General features: G+C 43.6%; 1 protein-coding gene across 1 annotated transcript; it reads right to left on the bottom strand.

Moving 5' to 3' along the window:
• Positions 1-293: 293 nt before the first annotated feature.
• Positions 294-16226, bottom strand: LOC132999506 (rho GTPase-activating protein 40). The gene is made up of 15 exons (XM_061069194.1): positions 16123-16226; positions 13553-13770; positions 12463-12674; positions 11632-11710; positions 11240-11388; positions 9843-10008; positions 9266-9357; positions 8668-8745; positions 7641-7800; positions 6731-6813; positions 5832-6038; positions 5449-5592; positions 4534-4697; positions 4186-4241; positions 294-3484 (listed from the first exon to the last, which is right to left on the bottom strand). The coding sequence occupies exons 1-15, from the start codon at positions 16224-16226 to the stop codon at positions 3378-3380; spliced, it is 2019 nt and encodes a 672-aa protein (XP_060925177.1). The 3' UTR covers positions 294-3377.
• Between the last annotated feature and the right edge of the window lie 7521 nt (positions 16227-23747).

Below are 23747 nucleotides of genomic sequence, written 5' to 3'. Positions count from 1 at the left end.
ATCTCTTTATTGATCAATTCTGCAGAATAAACCAATACTTCACTTCAGATTTTTCCCCAGTTTCCTCTGAGCTGCGTGTGTTTGCTTCTCTCTTTGGATGCATGGATGTGGCAGCAGGAGCTGATGCATCTGCAGTTTTGATGAATGATGCTCGTGCAGATACTATCTCTCCACCACACCCATTATAAACCCCATATTGAGAAAATAAATCATGTTCAGCACAACATTAGATTCACATTTATTCACATAGAAAAGGAACATTTTTCAAAAGTTGTTTTCTTTCTACAGCAAAGTGTTTTCACATACGTATTAAAAAACAATGACAGGTGTAAAGGGCATAAATATACATTCTGATGTCTGAAGACTAAAATCTTCAACCACAGTGACAGCACAGCCACATTTTGATGATTAGTGTCCACATCACTGTCCATCATTTAGTGTTGAGTGATCTTAAACAGTTCCAGAGATCTACAGCTAAACTTCTCCTTCTCTCTCACACACACACACAAACATTCACATATTTACAAACACAGACAGAGTCAACAGGAAACGGGTGTTGTGTGTGTGTGAACTTTTGCCCCCTTATTTTGTCCGTGTGTGTGTGTGTCATGTGTGTTTGGACAATATGCGTCCATGTGCTCCGCTGCTCGGGGGTGTGTGGACTCACACTCCGCTCGCCCTCTGGGAAGCTGCTTCAGAGGTGACCTAGTTCTCCTGATTGTCAGCAGAAGGCAGTTTCATCAGCTCGCTTTGTGCCGAGGCACTGAACTGTGCCCGGGACCCTGGGATGGGCCAATTGGACTTGTGTAATGAAGCTCGTCACACACATGTATGCACATAAACACACACACACACAACACATACGCACACGCTCCTGCTGCTGTCGCCAGGTCCAGGCCATCAGAATTTATAACAGCCATTTATTAACCCCCTCCTTTATCAAGGAAATGTGATTCCTCCGCCGCCTTTCTGATGCAGGCGCTGTGCTGCCATTATGGGCCATTATTAGGGCGGTGACAGAGATGGAGCGGAGGGGTGTTGATGGATGTCGGTGCCGGGGCCGGCTGTCATTACTCTGTCTATCGAGTGCAGTGTTCGAGACGCTTCCACAAAATGGCCGCGCGGCGACAACATGGCTCCGGTTGCGAGGAGCGAACGATAGGCGTGTGAGGTCGGGTACAAAATGTTAAACACATTCATTTGCTGCTTTGTGTGTGTGTGTGTGTATGTGGAATAACTTAATGGCTTCGAGAAGCTACGCGATCACATCAAACCGTCCTGCTGCACAGATTCCAGCAGGACTGAGAAATATTTACACAAAGAAATTCATCTCACTGTTCTGTTCAGGAGAAACAGATTTAAAGAGGTCCGTTAAAAAAAAATATGTACAACAACACTGCAAATTCCCACACTGGGTATGGGCGACTTAACACAACACTGAGAGCAGCGTTATCCGAAAATCTGTCTAGTCTACCGAATACTCATCAGATACGGAAGCAACAACGGTTTTACATTCATATAAATAACAATAACAATAATCCCAGTCCACCCCAGGAGTCACTTCAGCACTTTCGGCTCCATTCATGAGTTTAACTGAAGACCAGCTTCACGGTGAGTCCTTAACAACTCCCTTTTTTTTTTTTTTAAAGACGTGCAATCGTTGTCCTTGAGGTTGTGACACCAAATCCCCCCGGTATCAAAGAAGGGAAAAAAAGAGAGATCGTCTCTTTGAGCTCAGATCTGTTCATGTCAAGGGTCCTTGGAAGTCCGTGGATTTTTATAAGGCCCAGGAGATTTCAGGGGTTTCACAGATAAAAGGGGGGGGGTATCAGTTCACCGGGGTCTCTCTCCCGCTTTGAATGGCAGAGAGGGAAGAAAAGGAGCCGACGCAGAGGATCCTCGCTCTTTGTTTCATTTGTGGTCAAAGTGACGGCAGGAGAGAGGGAGAGAGAGGGAGAGAGAGAGTGATACAGATCAAGCGGTTTATTAGTCGATTGATCTGTAACTGTGTGTTTACAAAGAGCTGACGTCCCAGCATCATTTCCAGTTTGGCTTCTGTTCCTCGCGCTTTTCAATGAATCTTATCTGGTGGCCATTTTTATTATTACTATAAATGTTTCTTAAATAGGAAAAAAGGGTTTTCTGTCCATATTCTGAGCTAAATGAGCATCTGTTCATCGGCAGTGTGTTTAAGACATATAAACAGGTAAACTGATTTTTGTAATCAACACAGGGCAGTGGTTCTCAAACTGAGGGGGTGTGTATGGCCAGGGGGAAATAATAATGTGACACCAAGATGCATTAATATGATTTTTGTCCAGAATTTAGGGAATAAAGTATGAGGAAGATTTCTTGTTGACCTTTACCTCACTATAGCTCAATGTGCATCCTTTTTATTATTTTATTCCTCTATAATTGTTAATGATAGACTTTAAAAAATAGCGGTCCGGGGTTTCAACTTTTGTGGCTTCTGAATCGAGGAGCCTGGTTTGGTGGATTTTAGGGAACGTCATGTGTTTGTGTGAGCGAGTTTCTATCCAACTCTGTATAATAAGTACATGTGCAGGAGAAAATGCTTAGATAACAGCTGATACCATTAAAGACTTGTTATTGTCATATATCTAAAGTGAAAATGACACAAAGGCCTTTTCTTTCGACATCTGAATAAAGATCTCAGCTCTCTCTCTGGGTGTGTGTTCTGATCTTGTGTTGTCAGCTTCTGCTTTAAAGTCAATACAGACGTCACACTTTAAATAATGGGGTTTTCTCTTCTAGAAAAACAACAAAAAGTGCAGCAATTTTATTTAGCGTAGAAAATGGACAGAAAACAAAGGAATCATGTTTCCTTTTTTGTTTAAAGGCTCCGGAATGAAAAACAGGCAGTGTGACTGGCCTGAGAGAAGGGGAGGGACTCGGCTCTCTGTAGCCAGAGGTGCTCTGCAGCCCCATCTGCTCTCTAATGGTTGAACACGACGGTTCGGGAGGAAAGATGGTGAACCAAACTGCCCGGCCGCTCTTCTATGCAGCAGGTTCTCTGTCGGAAGTAATGAGTCACGTCAGCAGCTCTTTCGCTCTCGGCACCGCAGCCCCGGAGAGAAATGATGGAGAGGGGGCAGAGGAAGATGGAGGGAAAGACGAAAATGCGCAGTGTGTGTGTGTGTGTCCATCTGATCATAGACTGCTTTTAGGCTCTGCTCCCGGCAGAGTCTCCCTTTTTCTATTTCCTCTCCCTCCCTCCATCTGTCTGTCTCTCTCTCTCCTGTGTTGCTCAGAGGTTGAACAGGAGGCGGCGTGGATTTGATCTTTTCTCACGCTTTGCTATTGTCATCTTCAGAGACCTGTTCCCAGAATCCTTCAGTCTGTCCACGGCCTCCGTGTCACAGCCCTCGGCCGGCGTTGGGTCTCAGCTTGATGACCCACTCGCCTCCTGGGTTATGGTTGTACAGATCCTGAAGGTGTGTGTCGGCATCCAGACAGTGCTCGCCTGCAGAAACACACACGGAAAAGGTCTTAACTTGAATCTCGAGTTATTGGAATTGTTCACTAATGAGCTGGATAAAAAGTTTTAGTTTTTTTCAGTTAGAGCTGCAACAAACTGTTATTTGTTTAATGTTTCTTTGAAATTCTTTGAACCGTGCTGTTAACTGTTACAATGTAGGAATTTATGTCTTCTGCTGTGTGGTTTCATACAAACAGTCCAAAACACAAGTATTCAAGTTTAAAATGACATAAAACTGCTCCAAAAGCTGCACATTTTCACAATTGAGAGGCTTTCACTGGAATTTGTATTGACGTTTTTGCATAGAAGATGAATTAAATGATTTACCAATGCACAACTAAATTATTTAACTGTTTGCTGTTGTGATTAGGTGCAATACAAATACAATTGAATTAAATTAAAGTTTTGACTGTAGTATAAATTTCAAAACTTGTGTTTACATCAATATCATTTGTACAAGTCAGTCATCAAGGTTTAAAATATTTCCATCACAAAGTGGAGACTGAACTTGTGTTGCTGTTGACCTTGTCATCTCTCCTGTGAGAGCACAGACATGTGTAATAAGCTTTCGTCTGCTCTGAAAACTGCAGATGCACGCAACCCCCATCAGCTCAATGAGCAGAAAGACATGCAAATGTCAGCGCTGCTCTGATCACGGTAAAACCAGCGCAGCCACATTCACTCACCGATGTTCCCGCCCACTTCGTACACGGCGCAGTCCGGATACGCCACCGAGCCGTTTCTGTTGAGAGACATAATGTGCACGAATCAGGATCTGTCATCAGGTGACAAAACTGATAATTAAAGTTTATAGATGACATCTGACTTCTGCTGGAGAGTTCAAACAGATGCATGTATGGCGAAAGCTTCGGTAGCCACATTGTGCTTTCTTTATTTTGTCAATGAAAACTTGTAGAAGCATAATGCAATGAATTCAATTGCCTGAATAAATGCAAATAGTGCACACAGCATTAAAATGAATAGAAAGCTGAGGCCAGCGTCTGTCGTCCTTTAAACTCTGCTTAGTATTGTACCTTCTCATTTTGCCTTTTCCATTTTCGGGGCTGCGGAGGAACTGACGGTGAAACTGGCGCTGAAACTGGGCGAGCAGGTCTGAGGTTCGTGAGTTGATGTTGAGCTGAAACTCCAGGGTGCCGCTCACCAGATCCCCGACCTGGATCTTCACCGTACGGCTCTGCTATAGAAAGAAAGAGAGGAAGAGAACATTCAGCACCATAATAAATATATGAAGCAACAGCAGTAAAACTTTGACGTACACACAAAGAGTTCTGCTTGAACTGTGACACCTTCAGCAGAAGCTACTGTTTTAACAGATTTTAATCATCTGTGGGTTCTCAAGCATTTAGCAAGTTTTAAACACTCATGTGAGATTATCACAGCCCAGTATCTGCTTCTCACAGATCTACATGTGATTGAAAATAAGCAATATGTCGACTGTCAAGAAGAGTAGATGAGAAACGCACTATTTCTAATAGAAAAGATCATTTTTTTCTGTAATAAAAGACAAGTCATTGTACGGAGTTTGCTCGGACGCGCTCACTTTGATGAAAAAGTTCAATCTCAATCATCATTACTGCTCGAGCAGCTAAACAGGATGTAGTGGATGGACAAATACTCTTGGATAAAGTTGACAGAGAGGATGTTCCACAGGATGTTTGTGGTAAGTGAGCAAGTGGCGTAGAAGCTGGAGCCTTGTTCAGTAGGAGAATTTGTGAGGGAGACTCAATGCTGCTTACTTGCCGTTAACTGATATGGGAGCAACATCATCACTACCATCTGACAGCAGATGCCTCACCAAAGGCAGTTTCAGCCATCGCACAAGAGAGCTTTGGGATGTTATAAAGTCGCAAAGGTCCAAGATAGAAGGAGAAGATTCAGTACAGTAATATGAGAGTACTAGCAGGAGCAGTGTTGTTGAACCCACTCACCTCTGAGGTGTTTTTCTCCGGTTTTTCCCGGCTGTCTGTGTGGATCTTCCTCAGCAGGTTCTTGATGCGTCGGTCGTAAAACTGGTAACGTCGGTTACTGTTCTCGTTCAGCTTACGCACCTGGCTCATGAGGAAGTTGGGGATCTGAGGAAAAAAGAAAAATGGAGTAGCGTTTTAGTTATACTTAGATTTTCTTGCAAAGAAATATCTCTAGAATCTGAGCACAGCCAAAAACTCTTGTAACTGTTCATGAGGTCCATTTACTTGAACTAGAATTACCCTTCCAGTTAAATTTAAGCTTAAGCTGCTATTTCATTCCCGACTTGGAGATTGAAATGTCAAAGCACATGATGAAAGGTACATGTCTGCTCTCTATCACCCACCGTCCAGAGCAGGTCCTGGTAGCGGATGAGCAGCCTCATGACATCAGCTGCTTTCTCCGCATGTCCCTTCTCTGCCCCCTCCGTCAGTCGGCTGGGGATGGCCTTATGGAGGAAGAGGTTTGGAGCCATGATGGTTGCCACGGCCCAAAGGTTCATCCTGTTCCTCTTCTCCCTGGAAACCACCTTACTGAGGAACTCAAGGAGAGCCTGGAGGAGACATTAACAGAGACACGGATACATGAAGCTGGAGACTGAGAAGAGTTTTGATCCAGCACCACCTGTACAGAGTTTTAAACATTCAGCTGAATGATGTGTAAATGTCTTTGAAAAGAGAAACTGAAGCTCAAACTGGAGTACAGTGAGCAGTCAGGATGCCTGAAACACCTCGGCTGAGACGTGTGTTGATGCACAGAAGGTTTCAGCTGCCTCCACTGGAGTCAGAGTAATTACATCAGGTGGGTTTCATGCCTCTGGATGCTATAAGTGGAGCTGACTGCACTCTTGTGTCAGTGAGAGTGAGTCATCGTGCTTAATGTAAGTCATTATACAACGCAGCAGAGTGTTTAAAGTGTGGATTAGAAGCAGCTTAATGTGACATCGTGAAACAGTGTCAGGCATGTTTTATGAACTTTATGAACTTGTAGAGTTTGGTGAATCAAAAAAATGTGGTTGTCAAATTTAACAATTTTTAGGATCATTTATAAATTCTGTATGATTCTTGTCATGTTGTCATGTGTCAAGATTACATTAATTTCCGCCAAAACAATTTTTTTATATATTTTCACCGTCAGATCAAGTGCATGCTCGGTAAACATATTCAGACTATTGCAAATGTGCTTAAATCAAATTTGTACATGTAGATTGTGTGTATGTGTGTGTGTGTGTGTGTGTGTGTGTACCTTCAGTGTGTTCCTGTTGGGCTCAGGCAGCAGCAGGATGAGCAAGTTCAACATGTGGAGTTTCTGCTTCAGCTCTGTGATGTCTAAAGAAGGAGGGAGGAGCGAAGGTAAGACAGGTTGAACACACACACACACACACTCACACACACACACCCTCTTCATTTCCTGTGTTTGACTGTGAATAATGGGATGTCTAAAGATGAACGGCTTCATGACAGCTGGTCATTACATCTGTTAGTTTACGTCTCTGTGGTTTCATGTCATATATCATGAGTCTCCTCACAAACGACACATCAGTGAGTCATCAATCAGTTTATATTAATATCAACCCATTGTTTCATTAAGGTGAAACTAAGATGAGATCCCTCACTCTCCTCTGTGTGTGTGTGTGATGCTTCTTTAAAGGCTCTGAACTTGTTCATCCAGAGGTTGATTTGTCCGATGAAGAAGGAAAGATAAGCGTCACACGAAGTTTTGGTCATGTAAAGACACTCAGGTAATTATCATGTGCTGAGCTATCTGGAGAACAGGGCAGCACAAATATTTGCAGCAGAGGGGCAGAGGAATTTTGTGAATGCCTGCTTCATAAAGTAAATATGCAACTTGCCAGATATGCAAACACATAAATCACAAAGTCAGTCACTTCAGCAACACACCCATCTACATACTGACACGCTGGATGATTTATCACAGAGAATTAGGTAACTATCTGAGAGCAGGATGTTTTGTAAGTGTGATTTAACACTGTCCTGAAAGTGGAATCTAATCTGAACAGACATTTGTCCTGTCTCTGTGGACAACAATGTGAAATGACCAAAATAGAATGTGTGTATAATTGTGTTGCAACATTGCTGAAGCTTATTGTTCAGTGTATGCACAGTATGAATCTAAGAAGTTGGGGTCCTCTGACCTCTGACGCCGCTGAAGGTGTTGAGGTACTCGGCGGTGAGCAGAGGAGCGGGCAGCTCCCGGATGAACTTCTTCAGCAGTGCGGCGGCGTCGTTTGGACTCACTTCGTCCCAGCTCACCTGACCCGAGTAGAAGTTTGCCTCCAAGTTCTGCTGCAGCAGCTGCAGAGAGAATAACAACCAGACGTTTGTATCAGAGCAGAGTTACGGCAAATACACTGTCCGTGTAAACTTCTGCCTCTAAGTTATTCGATTTTAGATGCATCTTATCAAGTTGTGTTTCTGGAGAAGCTATTTAAAAACTTGATTATATATTAAAATTAGTTGATTAAATCTAAATAACAACAAACCATAAAAACCCAGCTCATTTCCTACAATTAATAAACATTGTGCAGTAAGGAGCAATTACACATAACTGATGTACGTCAGATTTGTCAAATGTTTTGCTGTTTATTAACAGTTTGTAATATTCTGATCAAAAAGAAGATTTTAAAACCTTCACTCGGGAGAAACAATCACTTTTTTAATGTCATCGAAAAATTATGTGACATTTATCATTTTAATTATCTATATCCACTAATATGAAAATTTTTGTCGGCATAACATTTTGGCAGAATCATTGCTCATAGCAGTCAATTCCATGATCTATACTTCTGTTTGCAGTGCACGTTGATGCCCTCTACTGGCAGTTTAGATATCATGTCTACACAATTAGTGCATGTGGTGAATTAAACACAGAATCGTGAAGGGCATCCTGGCTGCAACTTTAAACATATTGATTTTGTTTCATTGGACCTTGTTTTCTTCTAAATGCCAAAGGTAGTTAAACTCAGTGTGTTGATTTTTCTCAATTTTACCCCTTCTGACATTTTACAGTATCGATATTTGGTCTGATCTTTAGGTCATAGAACATTAATTAATTTCTTTGCTTTAAACATAACACAGAAAGAGAGGGGTGACTTGAAAAGTCAATCTGCTACAGAGTTGGATGTTGTATGACAGGAATCGCTGCGGATCCAGATTTTGTACCTTGATTCTGGACTGAGACCCTGGTACCCGCAGGATCCCCTCTGAGTCGACTCCTTTCTTCTCCAGAAACGACAACATCTGCAAAGAGAGAAGAGAGAGAGAGAGAGAGAGAGAGAGAGAGAGAGAGAGAGAGAGAGAGAGAGAGAGAGAGAGAGAGAGGGAAAGAGAGAGGGAAAGAGACATTAGTGGAGAGCAGGCGTTTGCAGATAAGAATCTCTTGCTCACCTCTGCTGGTCATTCTCAGTAACTGCTGCTACATACAGGGTGTGGTCAAAGCCTTTCACATTTAGAGGACACAGATCATTTTATCTGCTCCATCTTAAGATGTGGTTTATGAACTAAACTTTATCGTTTGAGTCATCAGGGTTGACAAGTAGATGTAGTAATTTTCCCTTCAAACATTTTACCAGTGTTATGCATCTTTTCTTGAGCACAGCATCGTCTACATGACCAGACAACTCGTCCTACACTTTGACATTGAGTATCAACGCATATTTGAAACACACAAGAAGCAGCATGTCATTTCCTTGACATGACCGCCGGCTCCTGAGAGGTTTGTGGAGGTCATGTAACACAATATGGCAATTTGGGTTCTCACCGCCTGCAGGAAGAGAGGCGTGGAGGTGTTGGGCTTCACTTTCTGATCGCTGTCCAGCAGCGTGGCCAACTGCACCCCGAAGAGAGAGCTCTCTGTAAAACATCAAAGTGTCCTTCAGTCGCTCAGTCCTTGTACAGCGTTGTGCACGTGTGCCTACATCCATACTGCAGTGCAATCACTGCTGTTATCGTGTGTGGGTCAGCGCACCTACTTGCTCTCACTGCAGTGTGTCCAAATGTGGCTGCTCACAAAAAACTGCACAGATTACTTATGAATCATTAATGTTTTAATAAAGAATATGTAAGCAGAGTATTTATTATTTATTTTATTTTAGTTCGAGTGCATTGTAAAAAATATTACGAGACTAAAGCATATTTAGATTTTAAACATGCTGAAAATACAAACTGCACAGAAACAGTTTCGGTAGAACAAGTTTTAAATGTCAGTTCATGTCGTTGTTTTTCTTTGGCTCAAACAGAAAAAAACACTGCACATTCCAAACAGATGTAATCTACGGGACTATTTCAGTGTGTATTTTGCTCCCTTGTGTGTGCATGGCCCCCGAGAGCCTGCGTACCTGGGATTTTCCTCTTGCCCGACTTGTGCCTTTTGACCTCGAGCTCCAGGAGGTCGCTCAGCGCCGTCATGTCGATGTGAGCCAGCTGACGCACCTTCTTCATGTCGGTGTGGGAGAGATCTTGGATCCGAGTCACTCCGAGGCGGCACTTGGGGCAGATCACCCGCTGAGGTGGTGACAGTGAGGAGGGGAGGAGAGAAGTGAGGAGAGAGGGATTGGAGTTGGGGGGTGGAAAGAGGAGATAAAAACATGAAGAAATGTTTAACCAATGTTTAAAGAAGAGGAGAGAAAATCCAGAGCAGAGGTGAGCAGGGGAGGAACAAAAATAAGAAAATGGAGACTTTTATAAATCATGTGCAAACAGCAAGTTTATGTTTTTCAATTGTTTGATACTTCATGAGGCCTCGTCCTGTAAATGCAGCAACAGGATAAATCCACAACCTCATTTAAAAAAACACTAATTCCTCCATGTTACTGATTAAATGTATTTAGGCCTGAAATAGGAAAATAAATCTACTGGACACAACAACTCTGTTTTGTTTTGAGCTAATTCCTTTATTCCAATTAATCTTGTTACGTAACCCACAGTCGAGCTGAGTAGCAATAACGTTCATATGTGTGAATGTGTATGTCTAATATTATTATTATTATTTTCAGGCGAACACAAATATTCAAACTCAGACTGACCCAAATATACAAAATAGACTGAAATGTTAAATAACTTCTGTGAAATATTAAGTGAAAATGTTGAACTACTACAATTGATTTTTGGAGTTGCAATTATGTTTATTTGTCACTTAATACAACCAAATCCTAACCACAAATTAAGCAAAAATTAAATCAATGGTTCCAATATGACTTTGGAGTGGATTCAAAATTTGTTCCTGCAACTGTATTAAATACTTTGAGCAAAACAATATAAGAATGTAGAAAACTGTTTTAAATGATTTTTGACTAGTTTAAAAAACGAAGAGAGTTAAAAAGAGATTGGATGAAACTTGAGTTGAGACTAATAACTTACAACAAAAAGAAAGAAGCTTTGGACACAGTGTGTACAACAGTAGTGACAACTGAACATGTTTAAGTATTGCATTTCAAATATTTTATAACTCAGTTCTAACCTTGTACCTGAACTTTGTTATGACTTTTACTGACACTGGCTGAAAAGGCAGATGACTGAAGATAAAATTCCACCCTGATGCACAAACCAAACTGTGAGTAGGTTTTGCTTTTTATCATGCATGTCCTCTGCCTTTCCACAAAACTATGTCATTCTTATCAGATCCTCTTTTCTATAAACTTTCAAACCGGCTTCAGTTTCCCTTTTATGCTCAACATTTTACAATTACAGTCACTCAGGACCATGAGTAGGAGAAGGTGAGTGTTTGGGTTCTTACAGGCAGGGTCCCGTCCTCCTTCCTGCGTTGGCTGTTGTTATGCGGCAGTTTGGCCTGTTTGAGGAAGATGACGGCCTGTTCGCAGTAAGCCACGTCGGTGATGAAGAATTCCTCTTTAGGGACACCTCGCCGGTGCTCTGGTGTCAGAGCTGAGCAGAAAACAAACACATACACACGACAATCAATTCGTTATTATTATTTAGGCAAGTCCACCGCTGAGGTGGAACGGAAAATTTGAAGGCACGTGACATATTATACATAAACCTGATTTTGTGACCTGATAACTTCCCTTCTTTAATTTTCTTGATTAGCGATAGAATCTTTCTTGTTATTCCCCCAATCACTGTCTAGTTTTATTTCTGATTTACTCTCATCCATTGTGTAGCTCTTACCTGAGAGTGGTGTCTTGGCAACAGAAGCCATGCTGTCTTGGGCCGGGTCTTCACCGTGCTGAGAGTCAGGCAGAAGAGTCTGGTGAGAAAGAACATCAACACGTCACAAACACAAACACAACAAACTGAGTGAATTACATTTCCACCGTCCCTTGGAGCAGGAGCAGTCTTTTACTTTGTCCTCTGGGCAGAGGAACACAGACATAAAGACTGTTTCTTTTGACCAAAGGTTGATAGCGATCAGGAGAACACCGTCTCTCAGGACGTCTCAGACAGACAGGGAGGACAAAGCTTGGCCTTTACATACGATTTGACTGTATTGTCACAGGGCAGCCCCTCTGCGCACAGCCAGACACGCACACTGGGTCCTGACTGTCACATGGGAAACAGGTGCTTTACATTTTTCTTCATTTTTTTTATGGAGGTGTGGCGTATGACCCAGGGAAGAACCCAGATCCGGATAAACGGGCAGATCCAGGATTAATGTTTCACTGTCTTTAAGGGACGAGATAGGGTGTTAGCCTTGGAGGAGGTATGCGCTTACAAAGCGTCCCTCTAGTACTTCAGGCCAGACAGGCTCTGTATTTCAGAACAACAGTAATAATAAATGTATATGTCACAGTAAAGTTGTGATACCTGAACTGTATGTACAGATGTTACCCAGCATTATGAACGACATATATATATTATACCCGTCAATTACTCAATCATTTCCTTCTAATTTCTCATCTATTTGTAGATCATTTGAAAACTAGTGGTCCTTTGTTTTCCTCCTCCACCAGAACCTCACTCGGAGATTGAGTAAAGTATGAAGTATCTCACAGTCCTGACCTGAGAGTTGAAGATGTCGCGAACGTCGCGGGGCGTTGATTTGTTCCTCTTGCGGAGGGAGAGCGTGTAGGAGTCCAGTCGGCGCTGGACGGCCTCGGCCTGCGTGCGGGTCAGAGTGGACAGCAACACCTCATTGTCCACATCTCCGCTGTCCTCGCCGATGAGGTTGGACAAACCAGCGTCAGCCAACCACTGCTCCTCCTGCTCACCTTCTAAGACACACACAGGCGACACAAATGAGATACACACAAGACACACATGAATACACACTGACAGAAAACAAGATGTGGAAGTACTTTCAGTTTGTATAAACTTTGACTAGCTGTCTAGATTCTGTTGCAACAGCAATTCCTTTAGTTTGTCAGAATAAGATACCCCAACCATATCTCATATACATCTTCCTTTTTATGTCCAAAAATGTACCTCCGCTTGGTGGTAAGTTAGTTGGTCGGTCAGTCGTTCGGGTAAGTGAAAACTACTCAACTAATTTCCATGAAATTTGGTTGAGGGGTGGGGTCTGACCATAGTTAAGAAAAAAGACTGAGTTATGAAGAGCTGGTGCATCTGGCTCTTGGAGACTAAATACAGAATTTAGCACAGGGTTTACATTTAAAGAAGAGCAAAACAAATGGGTTTACCCTCTTAAAATAAAAACGAGGCACAACAGACCAACACAGTAAAATCCAGACTTTAAAGGTTTTACTCATTAGTGAAAAAAACAACAAAAACAAAGCACCTTTGTTTAACATAAAATCAAACGCACCCATCAGAGGTGGAATTAACACAATCAGAAAGCTTCAATGGGCACAATAAAATGAGTTTCCCTTCAGGTCAGCACACGTGAGTGGCTGTTTGGTTTGTGGGAACAAAACATCCCTGCCCATGAGTGCTTGATAGCGTTGTCATGGTGATGAGGGCTTCTTTGCTGCATGAGAGAAACCCGATATGTTGCCATGGCAAATGCATCCCCTCATGCAGGATGTCGGGAGCAGCTGTGTTAAATTAAAGGCGTGTAATTCTTCTGCATAAACCCATGAGGACGTATTGTATGTTATCTGCATCCATCAGTGGTGCTCGGCGCCGTATTTACCTTCTGACTGTCGGGAGTCTCTCCTGCTGCAGTCCAGGTCCGTGTAGCCACTCCCCTGTCGGATGGTCTCCACCTCGCTCCAGAAGGAGTCCAGGCAGAGTTTGTCGGGGTGCTGCTCCTGGTCCTGGGCGGGTAGCGTGCTGTGTGGATGCTCAGCGGCTGCCTGGTCCTGCGGGCTGGCCCAGGGCTCCACACTCATCTCGGTGGGGCTGGGGTCTCTGGTGCAGACAGACACACACGTAAAGAAATCGCACGCATGCATGCAAACAGAACGTGCAGAGACACAAAGACACAAAGACACATACAAACACAGGAGGAGCGGTGGAGAGGATGTGTCGGCCGGGGGGGGAGAGCCCAGAGGGATGGAGAGACAAAAGGAGAGGGATGGAGGAAGGGCCGGCGTGAGGAGAGAGATGGCGAGCGGCAGAGGGGGGTCTCTATTGTTCTTGGGAAATGTGGCCGGGAGAAAAGGTACCCTGTACATCCACTAGATGTCAGTGTAGTGTTATGAAATCTGTGTTCATAAGGGCCACACCCCTCTTCCAGCTGAAACACACACATGGGCTCCACCCACTGACAATAGCAGACAAAACATCTAGTGAAAAATTCAAATAAATATAAAAAAAACACGATTCATCTACATCTGCTGTGTTCCCTTTCTGAAAATGAGCAGGGAAAACACACTCTGCTTTTCCTGCACTCACTCAACAGCAGAGGATGCTGTTCTCTGACAACAATGGACCCCACACACACACCCACACACACACACAGACACGCACACACACAGACACGCACACAAACACCCACACACACACCCACACACACACACAGACATGCACACACACAGACACGCACACAAACACCCACACACACACTTAGCTGGCCCTCACACCCTGCAGCACTAAAACGGTGACCTGCTGCTCTCAGACACAGGAAGTGGTCAGCTGACTCACTGGATCGCCGTGCGGTTCAGTCACATTCCTGCAGTCAGCACATCTCCGTGCCGACGTCACTGGTGCGTATCCGAGGAATGCCCGAGTGAAGGCACAGTTTGGAACAGAGACAATGATCACAATTGTTGCCTTATGTATCAGAGCTAAATATAGTGATCGTGCTTTCGGCGTTGAAGCAATGTTATCAAAGATGATCCTTGCAGCAGCTACTGCCGGCTGCCTGAACCCAGGTCAGTGCTGTGGTGTGTTAAACCAGTTTCAAGGCGTCTCACGTTGGGGAGGGGGCTTTGATGTGAGAGTTTCAATAGATACTGGTTTAATTCAGAGAAAACCTCTTTTTCTACCAAGGGCAAAATAAAAAATACCAGTTTGGTGACTATACTTATGTCTCATTGAGTGTGATACTCCTCCAAACACAGAACACTGAAGCAAAATGCCCCTGTCACATAAAATATGATTCATGGACTTCTTCTGCAGTGATGCCTGTCAAATGTTATTGAGTGAAATGGGTCATGCTATGTTTTTACTGTTCTCAGAACCAGTGTGGTCACATTCCAACATACAGCACGTATGTAATGTGAGCACCATTCAAACCAATCATATATTTCACTGGAAAAAATCTCAACCATTTCAGCAGATGACTTTCCCCTCAAAGAGGCCTTCTTCCCGCGACATATCGCAACCGTGAAATGACGGAGCAAGACGCTGAATGCACGGTGAGGAAGAGGAGGAGATATGCACAGATCCGGTGTATTTGTCTGGAATCAGCAGTGATAGTGAAGTAAGTGAGGGGGTCAGATGTCAGCTGTCGGGCGCTATCGATCGATTATTCTTTCTGAGCGGGTTTTTAGTCAATAAATTGATAGAGAAACACTCCAGAGTGAAATGTGAGCTCTTGCCATCTGAACAGTTTAGATCAACCAGCAGATAACATCCCTCAAGATATTATACTTACTATGACTTATCTAAATCAGAGAAAATCTGCACATAATTGAAACATAGAAGCTGAAAGAAGCAAATAGGGCAAGCAAAATCTGCACAAAAAAATATTATTATTATATGATAATCTCCATTTAGTGTTCTGAAGTTATGTTGGATCAAACCCTGTGGAGAGAAGATTGATGAGCAGATTTGAATTTTAATCTATAGCATCAAAGCCATCAGATAATCTAAGATTCCCTGTGGGGATAGAAACTGCGACTGAAGCATTCCTAATACAGAAGTGTTAGTTTCATGCATCATGTGGCTCGCTGCTGTATCCCTCACACACAGCTGTCCAAAGCCACAACATGTGCCCACAATCTGCCCGACATATGCATAAATACGCATCAAGCCTGCGAAGATCAGAGGTCTGCAGACAGCTGACTCAGCAGCAGCCGCAATAACAAGATATTTATAAATGTCACCATCTTCTAAAAGTTCTTACACAGACTCTGGGGCATAAACTCCACAAACCATAACAACCCAGTCTACAATGACATGAGGTTGCAGTTCCCAGTCAGAGCTTTTATCTTTACTGTACAACCCTTCACTCCAAGCGCAGACAACCTTCACCAAAACTTTCATCGATTGGCTCCTGCCGCTCCGACTCAAACGCTCCTGTTCCATCACACATACCTGGCTTTCTTCTTGGAGGACGATGGCTTCACGCGCTTGCTCCCCAGCGGGCTCTGGGCAGGACGGAGTCTGAAACGGTTGAGCCTGGTGTGTGGAAACGGCATGCTGGACCTGAGTCTGGTCACCACTACCTCCTCTCTGCCTCCCATATCCATAAAGGAAATCCAGAAATTACGGTCCGGCAAACCTAGAGCTTCATCCAGTCTTTTCTCGACACCATGCGAGTGTGATGCAAAATGTGTCCTCGGCTCCGGTCTCTGTGTGCGGTGGCAGGGAGGGATGTGGAGCGTCTGCTGGGGCTCAGGGCTGTGTGCTGTGCTTCTGAGCCGGAGCTGGAATGCAGGAGGGAGTGACGACTCCCTGAACATCAACACATAATTCACACCTGTCCCCTCCCTCCTACCTCTGTGGGGACACGCCCTGCACGCCTGATGGCTGACAACTTCCTCTCTAGTTCAAACAGGAATCTATTATCTTTTCACTTCAAAACACTGAAAAAGTTTCACTGAGACATTCCTTCTTCCAAATTGGTTCAAGACTAACGGACGATGAAGCCTCCGGCCTCAGGAACGAGAGCTGACTCGCTTCTTTGTCCACTCAGGTGTACATCTGTCACTTCCCTGACCAACTCAAAGCTACTCTACCTGCGCTAATTAATCAAGGATTCTTTGTTGAAAAGATGAGACACGTAATCACCTCTGTGGTCCAGGAGTAACTTAATCAAACAGATCAAACAGGAGGAGGATTTTTCTCCCCTTTCGGATTCAAACTATGCAGCCAAGCTCACATTGCAACAGGTTGACTTCATATCAACTATCACATACTTGTGGCATTACAGCTGATGATGTGGCCTGCTGAAGCATGTCATGCCTTATATGCAGATGCCGGCTACCTATTGCACCATTCATAAACTCATAATCAACTTCTTGGTTCAAATTGAGCATGACTAAACAGTTGCTGTTCACAGACATCAGGTAGCTTATACAGGTCTATGAGACCGAAGGAGAGAGTGTGAGTGTGGAAAGTTTGTGAAGTGTAACAGGTCTGTCGACATAGCTTGTGAGCATCGCTGTGACCCCCCCCCCACCACCACCACCAAGGCCCCCAGTCAATCACTGGCTCCTCATCTCTTCTTAATTTTCTCTTGACTTCCTCGTGACATCAGCAAGAAACACATTCCAGGCGTTTGGGTGACAAAATGACATTCCACTTAAACCCACGTGTTTTTCTTTTTCTGAATTGTCTCCTGATGCACACGTTATTTTGTACATCAACTAAACTTGACTGTTATTTGTTTACTTGAAGGTTCATAAAACTATTTTAGGAATGCATTTCCAGGAAAATGTATCTTAAGTTTAGGAGCATAGTTACCTCTGTCATACGACTGCTTGCTTTCTATCAGATTATACACAGAGTTTCCAACCTCTTCAGCTAGACTCATCTAACTGATATCACAACTTAAAAAATGACTTTGTGCTGATAAAAACTTCTCAGAAACTTTGATATGAAGGACCAAGAAGTAAATCAGAATTGTGATTATTTTTAAACCTGCTAATAAAACCCTGAAACCATGCCAGCGATTCATTATGCTCCAATATGAAACAAACACAAGCTCCGTGCTACGTTTGTGAAAGCACAATTAAAAAAACAAGGATTAGTAAAATGTCATGGTGCTGTGCATTGTTTCTTTTTGAATGGACTTTCCATTAACACTGAGAATCAACAGGAAAACGTCCCCTGTGAGAGGAGAATTGACAAAAATGTCAAACTGTTCTCTTGAGCATGGTGGGAAATGATTTAACGTAACCCCGGCCACAACAACGTGGGTCAAGGAATACAGTAATCCACTTGAAAAAGCAGCTTGTGCTGAAAACAACACAGTGTTTAATCCTCGTGGCTGAATTCCACTGCAAGCCTCTTAGCTCACAGAGAATGCAACAAATACAGCCTTGTGAAAAGTGTTTCTACTCAAGATCTGATACAGTGCGTATTAAGACCTGCAGTCTGAAAATCCTAAATACAGGGAATGACAAAAGAAGTGGTCTCAAAAAGACAGAGGAGCCACACGGCAAAACAGGAATATAATAGAAATTCAACAATTGCGTCCTAAAATAGTTCCTCCAACTACTAAAGGCGTCAGTCCTACTAGGAATCATAGATGAACAGTGTTTAATAATCCTTCCCAGCACCTAAACCCTGTTTAGTCTAATAGTTTTAGCCTAATCCATACATGGACCTCATGCTCCTGAGTCCATATCAGCAGCAAAGGCCTGATCCTACCTGGCCTTGTGGCGCCCGATGGCTCTGCCCGACAGCAGCAGCAGCGCCGCCGCCGCCGAGCCGCTTCTCCCCCACGGCATCCTGCTGTTTTCCCCCAAGCCGCCGCGAGCCGTAGGAAACAGCAGCTGCCTGCCCCTGGCAAGCTGTATTTCCCTGTAACCTCTTCAGTGCACAAACACATTTAGGACAAGGACAATCTCAGTGCGCCGGCGGGGGAACGTCACTACATCGCATCCTGGGGCAGGAAAGGAGGTCTGCATGGAGGGGGTGCAGATTGGGAGAGGAGCTGAGTGGTTGAATATCTGACCAGAGCAGAGGCACAGACACAGACAGAGGGGAGAGACCATCTGAAGGGTTGGTGGAGGTGGTCCTGGGCCGGAGCTGGGAGCTGAATGCACGAGGACAGCTGCAGGCCTGACTGAGGGCCCGGCTGGCTGAGCGGCTTGACTCAGTGTTTGGATAATGTTACACTCATTTCCACCACTGGGACAAAGAAATATGGAAAACATCCATTGTACTGGTGGCATCATGTTCATCCATTTATAGACTGGTCTCTAACCCTGTTCTTTAATTTCTTTGGCTTTCACCAGTAGCTGGGGCCATGGCACAGTATTTTGTTTTCTGTCTGGATTGAATATCAATCAATCAATATTCGCAAAGTGTTTCCAGGGGCACACAGGATGTGAGGTCCTCTGTGGTGTGGATCTGATAACGTGACATTTTAGACCTTGTTCACAGGAAAACCTTTTAAAACCCAAGGACATTGAGAAACTTTGGTTCACTTGAACACTGCCCACAGATGAAACACACCGTTTTAATGTAAGTGTCTCTGCTTGTGCGAGAAGCCCAAGGTTTAGTCATCCCACAGAGCCGTAGTGCAGATTTATAATCTAAAAGGAATTCCTGAAGTGGGCGTGTTTAAGTCGACAAAAACGTAATACCACAGGGTCGTGGATGAGTGCGGCCAGCTGCTTTGACTTATTTCGGGCGGCTGCGGCTCAGGAGCGGCTTGTCAACTATCAGTTTTTCAATCCCTGTCTCCCCAAGTGTCCTTGAGCAAGACGCTGAACCCCAAATTGCCCTGACGGCTGTGCTTGTGGTGTGTGAATGGTATGGGAACAAAAAAAGTGAAGCATATAGTAGCGCTATGTGAATGGGTGAATGTGGCTGTAATATAAATCGCTATAAAAAGTCCATTTATATACTCATCACTAATGGTATGAGATTAAAGGACGAACAGGACCTAAAGGAGCCATTCACCGTTTTGGGAAATACAGAAAGTAAGTCTATGTATATACAGCCGATAAAGTGGAACGCAAAAGTACGAGACAATGCACTTTTCCATTTTTATCTATCAAGATCCATGACTTATCCTCTGAGAAATCAACTTATTTTTATTTCCCTCCTCCCGAAATCCAGTAAAACCACCTTAACTCCAGCCCTGTGACCTCAAGTCATACCCTGCTCTTATCTCCTGGAGGGAACTAAAACCTTTCTTGCCCCATCCTCCCTTAAGGTGTTTGAAATGTCTCTTTACTTTCCCCTGAATCACCTCTGTTGTTCTTGGCAAGTCGTGCCCTTTCTCTCCTTCCCTGACAATCCTCCTTGGCTAACATACATGCCAGGAGGCAAATCGTAAAAAGCGCGATGGCACGTCTCCGTGTGACCCCACAGATGTCATGGGACAGACAGCGCAGCCTATTGCCCCACTCATCCACTTCTTGGCAACCAGGGCACGGAGCCAGGGAAGGGAGGAATATGAGGATGCGAGAGAGGAGCACAGGAGAGGAAAGAAAAGATGGAACAAGGAAAGATGAGTAAAATGGGGCCCAGGCTGAGACTCATCCACACATCCAGATGGTTTGACTTGCCAGAACATGGGGACAGACACATGACGACACATCACTCATACCAACAACTCCACAGGTTCAGTTAAAAAACCATATGCCAACACAGTGTGTATATCCCCTGGTGCACACACACAAAATCACAAATGAGCTGAACGTATGATGCCATCAAATAATATTCATTTTAGAAAAACGACCACAACACGGTTCAACACAATCCAGTGGAAACAGAGTTGCAAATCTGCAGTAAATGACTCATGCATGTTTAATATATAATATAAAGCATATACACAAAGGCAGAGCTGAGCTGCAGCGATCAAAATCCTGCATCGTGACGAGCATTGTTTGGCATGAGTCGGCGAAAGCTTTAATTATCTGGTTACATAGACATATTGATGCATAACATGAAAGTATGTAAATGAGAAGCAAAGCAACGTTTTTAAATCATTCTTTTAGCTGTTCTCATTTAACTGTTCACTGCTCAGCAAACAACAGTAACACCGACTGTCAGCTGCCACATACGCACAGACGTGTTATCATTTCTTAAAGAGACTATTGTTGAAGTAAAAGATAAACCGGCCTGGTGAGTTTAGGAAGATAAATACCACCTATGATCATACTCTCTCATAAATTATGACACTTGGCTTTGGATTCCTGGCTCTGTCTCGATCGCCCTGCAGCCATACTGTACATTAGTGTCATGCAGTTCAGCTGCACACCTGCAATCTTACTTGAAATTATGAGTACCTCATAATAAAACGCTGGAAATAAGTCAGGTGGTTTGCATGAGCTCCACAGAGGAGCTACAACGTCTGACTTGATCTTTAAATCACTGAAACGTGATCTGTAACCACATCTCTCCAGAAGAAAAATCAACTAACTTCCATATTTCTTCCACTGAGCGAATTCCCTCTGTTCTGTGTTCTCTGTTCAATCTGTTCTTACAGACGCTCCTGGCAGCAGCTGCATCAGTAAGAAGGAGATCATGGTTTCACTTTGACTTCAGTTCATTTATCGTATATTTGATATAATTACAAATATCATATAACATCCATCTCCTTACCGAGGCACCTGTCTGGTTTTGGCTGGCGTTTGGTTTGTGTTTCTGCACCATGCATTTTGCACCCATATTCTTTCTCTCTCGTGCGTCCACAATTAATCATTTGTTAATCGGCTTGGTTGCGTGCATCTCCTCCCTTCGCCGTGGCTGTACGCCCCTGTAATTGTCAACCAAAACAAACGATGTGTCCTTGTGTAAGGTGGCAGCAGCTGGCTACCTGAGCTGCTCAGGGCTTAAGCAATGAAAGCTGGAATACCTGCTCTTCCTTTGCCATATGGAGCAAAAGTGGATTACAAGACCAGCACGACTATGACTCTTAAACTTGGACGCGCTCACCCTTTAGCCACGCTCCTAGGGGATTATAATAGTAGTAAAACAGGGTAGCGTGTAGTTTCCTTGTTTACCTGCCTTACCTTGACAGGTCATCATTCATAGGAGACACAGGGAGTTATGTAGAATGCACACACGTGGCCAGTGCTTTTGTCTGATGCTGGTGATCAATACACCAAACACATGTCACGGGAAAACCTCCCTCACAACAACAAGGTGGAAGCTTGTTCTGTGCTTTAGTGAGTAAAGTTGGTGAACGTGCTTTTATTGGATGTGTAAAGCTTCATGTGTCCTCCTGTCGCAGTAGATGTGATTTTAACCCTTTGATACACAACATGGGTCAAAAGTGACCGGGCTCAGTTTTTATCTTCTATTTCTTTGCAGTAAAGGAATTTCGTCATTCAGTATTTCATGCATTCCACAATTAACTTGTTTTGGATCACCAGAAATCCTTATTTAATTTTTTTCTTTGTTCCTTTTTTGGCTGAGTGTTTCTTTGCTACATTTTTAAACTAAAGCTAGATCAACAAAATAAAACTCGACATATAACAGATTCTAGTTAATAGACTGATTGATAGGCATTTGAATATATGCTTTTGATTTTCTTTATCCAGAGTGCATGGCTGCTCGCAATCCTTTCAGACTTACGGTTGGGTTGGTCAGTTGCTTACGGTTGCCTTATGGTCATAAAAATACAGGATGAGGAAAATGAGGAGGCAATTCTTGCTCTTAAATCTGATTGTGAAATCTCTGATGCTGAGAAGCTAGACTTTGGTCCACAGGATCAAGCTAGAGTTGCGAGTGTGTCTTGTAACCCAGCTCTCCTAAATGAAGAATGCTCCTTTGATAACATAAAAGATGTTTCTTCTATGTCATCATAGGAGCCTTCTCCTAAATGAAGAAAGAAGAATAAGCTATTAAAAAGCAAAGAAACACCCAGCCATGCATGGAATAACACAGAAAAATGAATACAGATCATTTTTGACCCATGCTTTGCATTAGAAGGGGTTTGCATAGCTTGTGTATCAAAGGGTTAAAGTGTGGAAGAGCATTTCCTCTTCTTCACTGAACATTGTATTGTCATCATAAGGACACTTGTCCTGTGAGTAACCTGCTGGAGATGAATCATCGTTGAGTAAACACCTCACATGGGGACACATGCAGCAAACTATGCAACATGACCACAATCCTGGTTGTCATATTTGCACAGGGTATTTAATTACTCCTTCGACCGACGTAGTCATCTGACAGAAGAGAAGTTTTTATGACAACTTAAAGCTTCCAGTTCTTTATCATGTTTTGAAGGGGAGGTTGAAGTTAGGGGTACTCAGCTGCAACATGCAACTTCACCACTAGATGTCACAAAATCCTACACACCGACCCTTTAAAACATCCAAAAAAAAGCACTTTTACCAACTTTACTCACACAAGCGCTGCACAAGCTTCCAGCTCATCGATGTGAGGGGTGTTTTCATGTGACACGTGTTTAGTGTGTGTGTGCAGTGTAATGATCAGCATCAAATGTAAGCACTTTGCGTGGAGCTGGCCACGCGTGTGTATTCTTCATCACTCCCTGTGACCTTCAGTGTATCGCCGCACTTCACACACGGGCGCTTTGGGAACATGACGAATCTGCGACCGAGTCTGAAACCGACAGACAACATCTGGAATAAAGACAACGAATCACCGGTTGCCCTGATCCCCATTCAAACTGGAACACCGGCAAGGAAAACAAAACGCCCATAGCAACATGACCGGGACACCCTAGCAACCAGAAACGCTTCCCCTCGAATGGAGTAAAAACACAAAGTTTATAAATAACAAATGTAAGCACCCGTTGCTAATGCACAGAACACGTGGAGGAACAATTCACCAGTTTAAACAGACTGACGGAGAAAGAAGTTTTTTTTTTTACCTGAGAAAACAGCGTGGACGCCGCCGACTGGGCGAGAGGTGATGGTTTCTCCATGAAGAAGAACAACAGAGACGAGTCTCAGTGTGAAGGATGACACCAGCACACAGGTGTAGAAGAAGAAGAAGAAGAAGAAGAAGAAGAAGAGGAGGAAGAGGCGGAGGAAGAGGAGGCTGCTCTGCTCCCTCCACGTTAC

The sequence above is a fragment of the Limanda limanda genome, chromosome 4 (assembly GCF_963576545.1).
Source record: "Limanda limanda chromosome 4, fLimLim1.1, whole genome shotgun sequence".
NCBI classification, from domain to species: Eukaryota; Metazoa; Chordata; class Actinopteri; order Pleuronectiformes; family Pleuronectidae; genus Limanda; species Limanda limanda.
Note: the sequence above shows the minus strand (reverse complement) of the source record. Positions and strands in the feature narration are given on the sequence as shown.

What these genes read in the sequence shown, in the direction of transcription:
- LOC132999506 (XM_061069194.1), bottom strand. Translation starts at nt 16,226, where the DNA reads ATGCCGTTTCCACACACCAGGCTCAACCGTTTCAGACTCCGTCCTGCC. An exon ending in GGTCTCAGTCCAGAATCAAG is followed by an intron (nt 7,801 to 8,667) that starts GTACAAAATCTG and finishes TTCTCTCTGCAG; the next exon opens with CTGCTGCAGCAGAACTTGGA. An exon ending in ACCAGGACCTGCTCTGGACG is followed by an intron (nt 5,593 to 5,831) that starts GTGGGTGATAGA and finishes TTTTTTCCTCAG; the next exon opens with ATCCCCAACTTCCTCATGAG.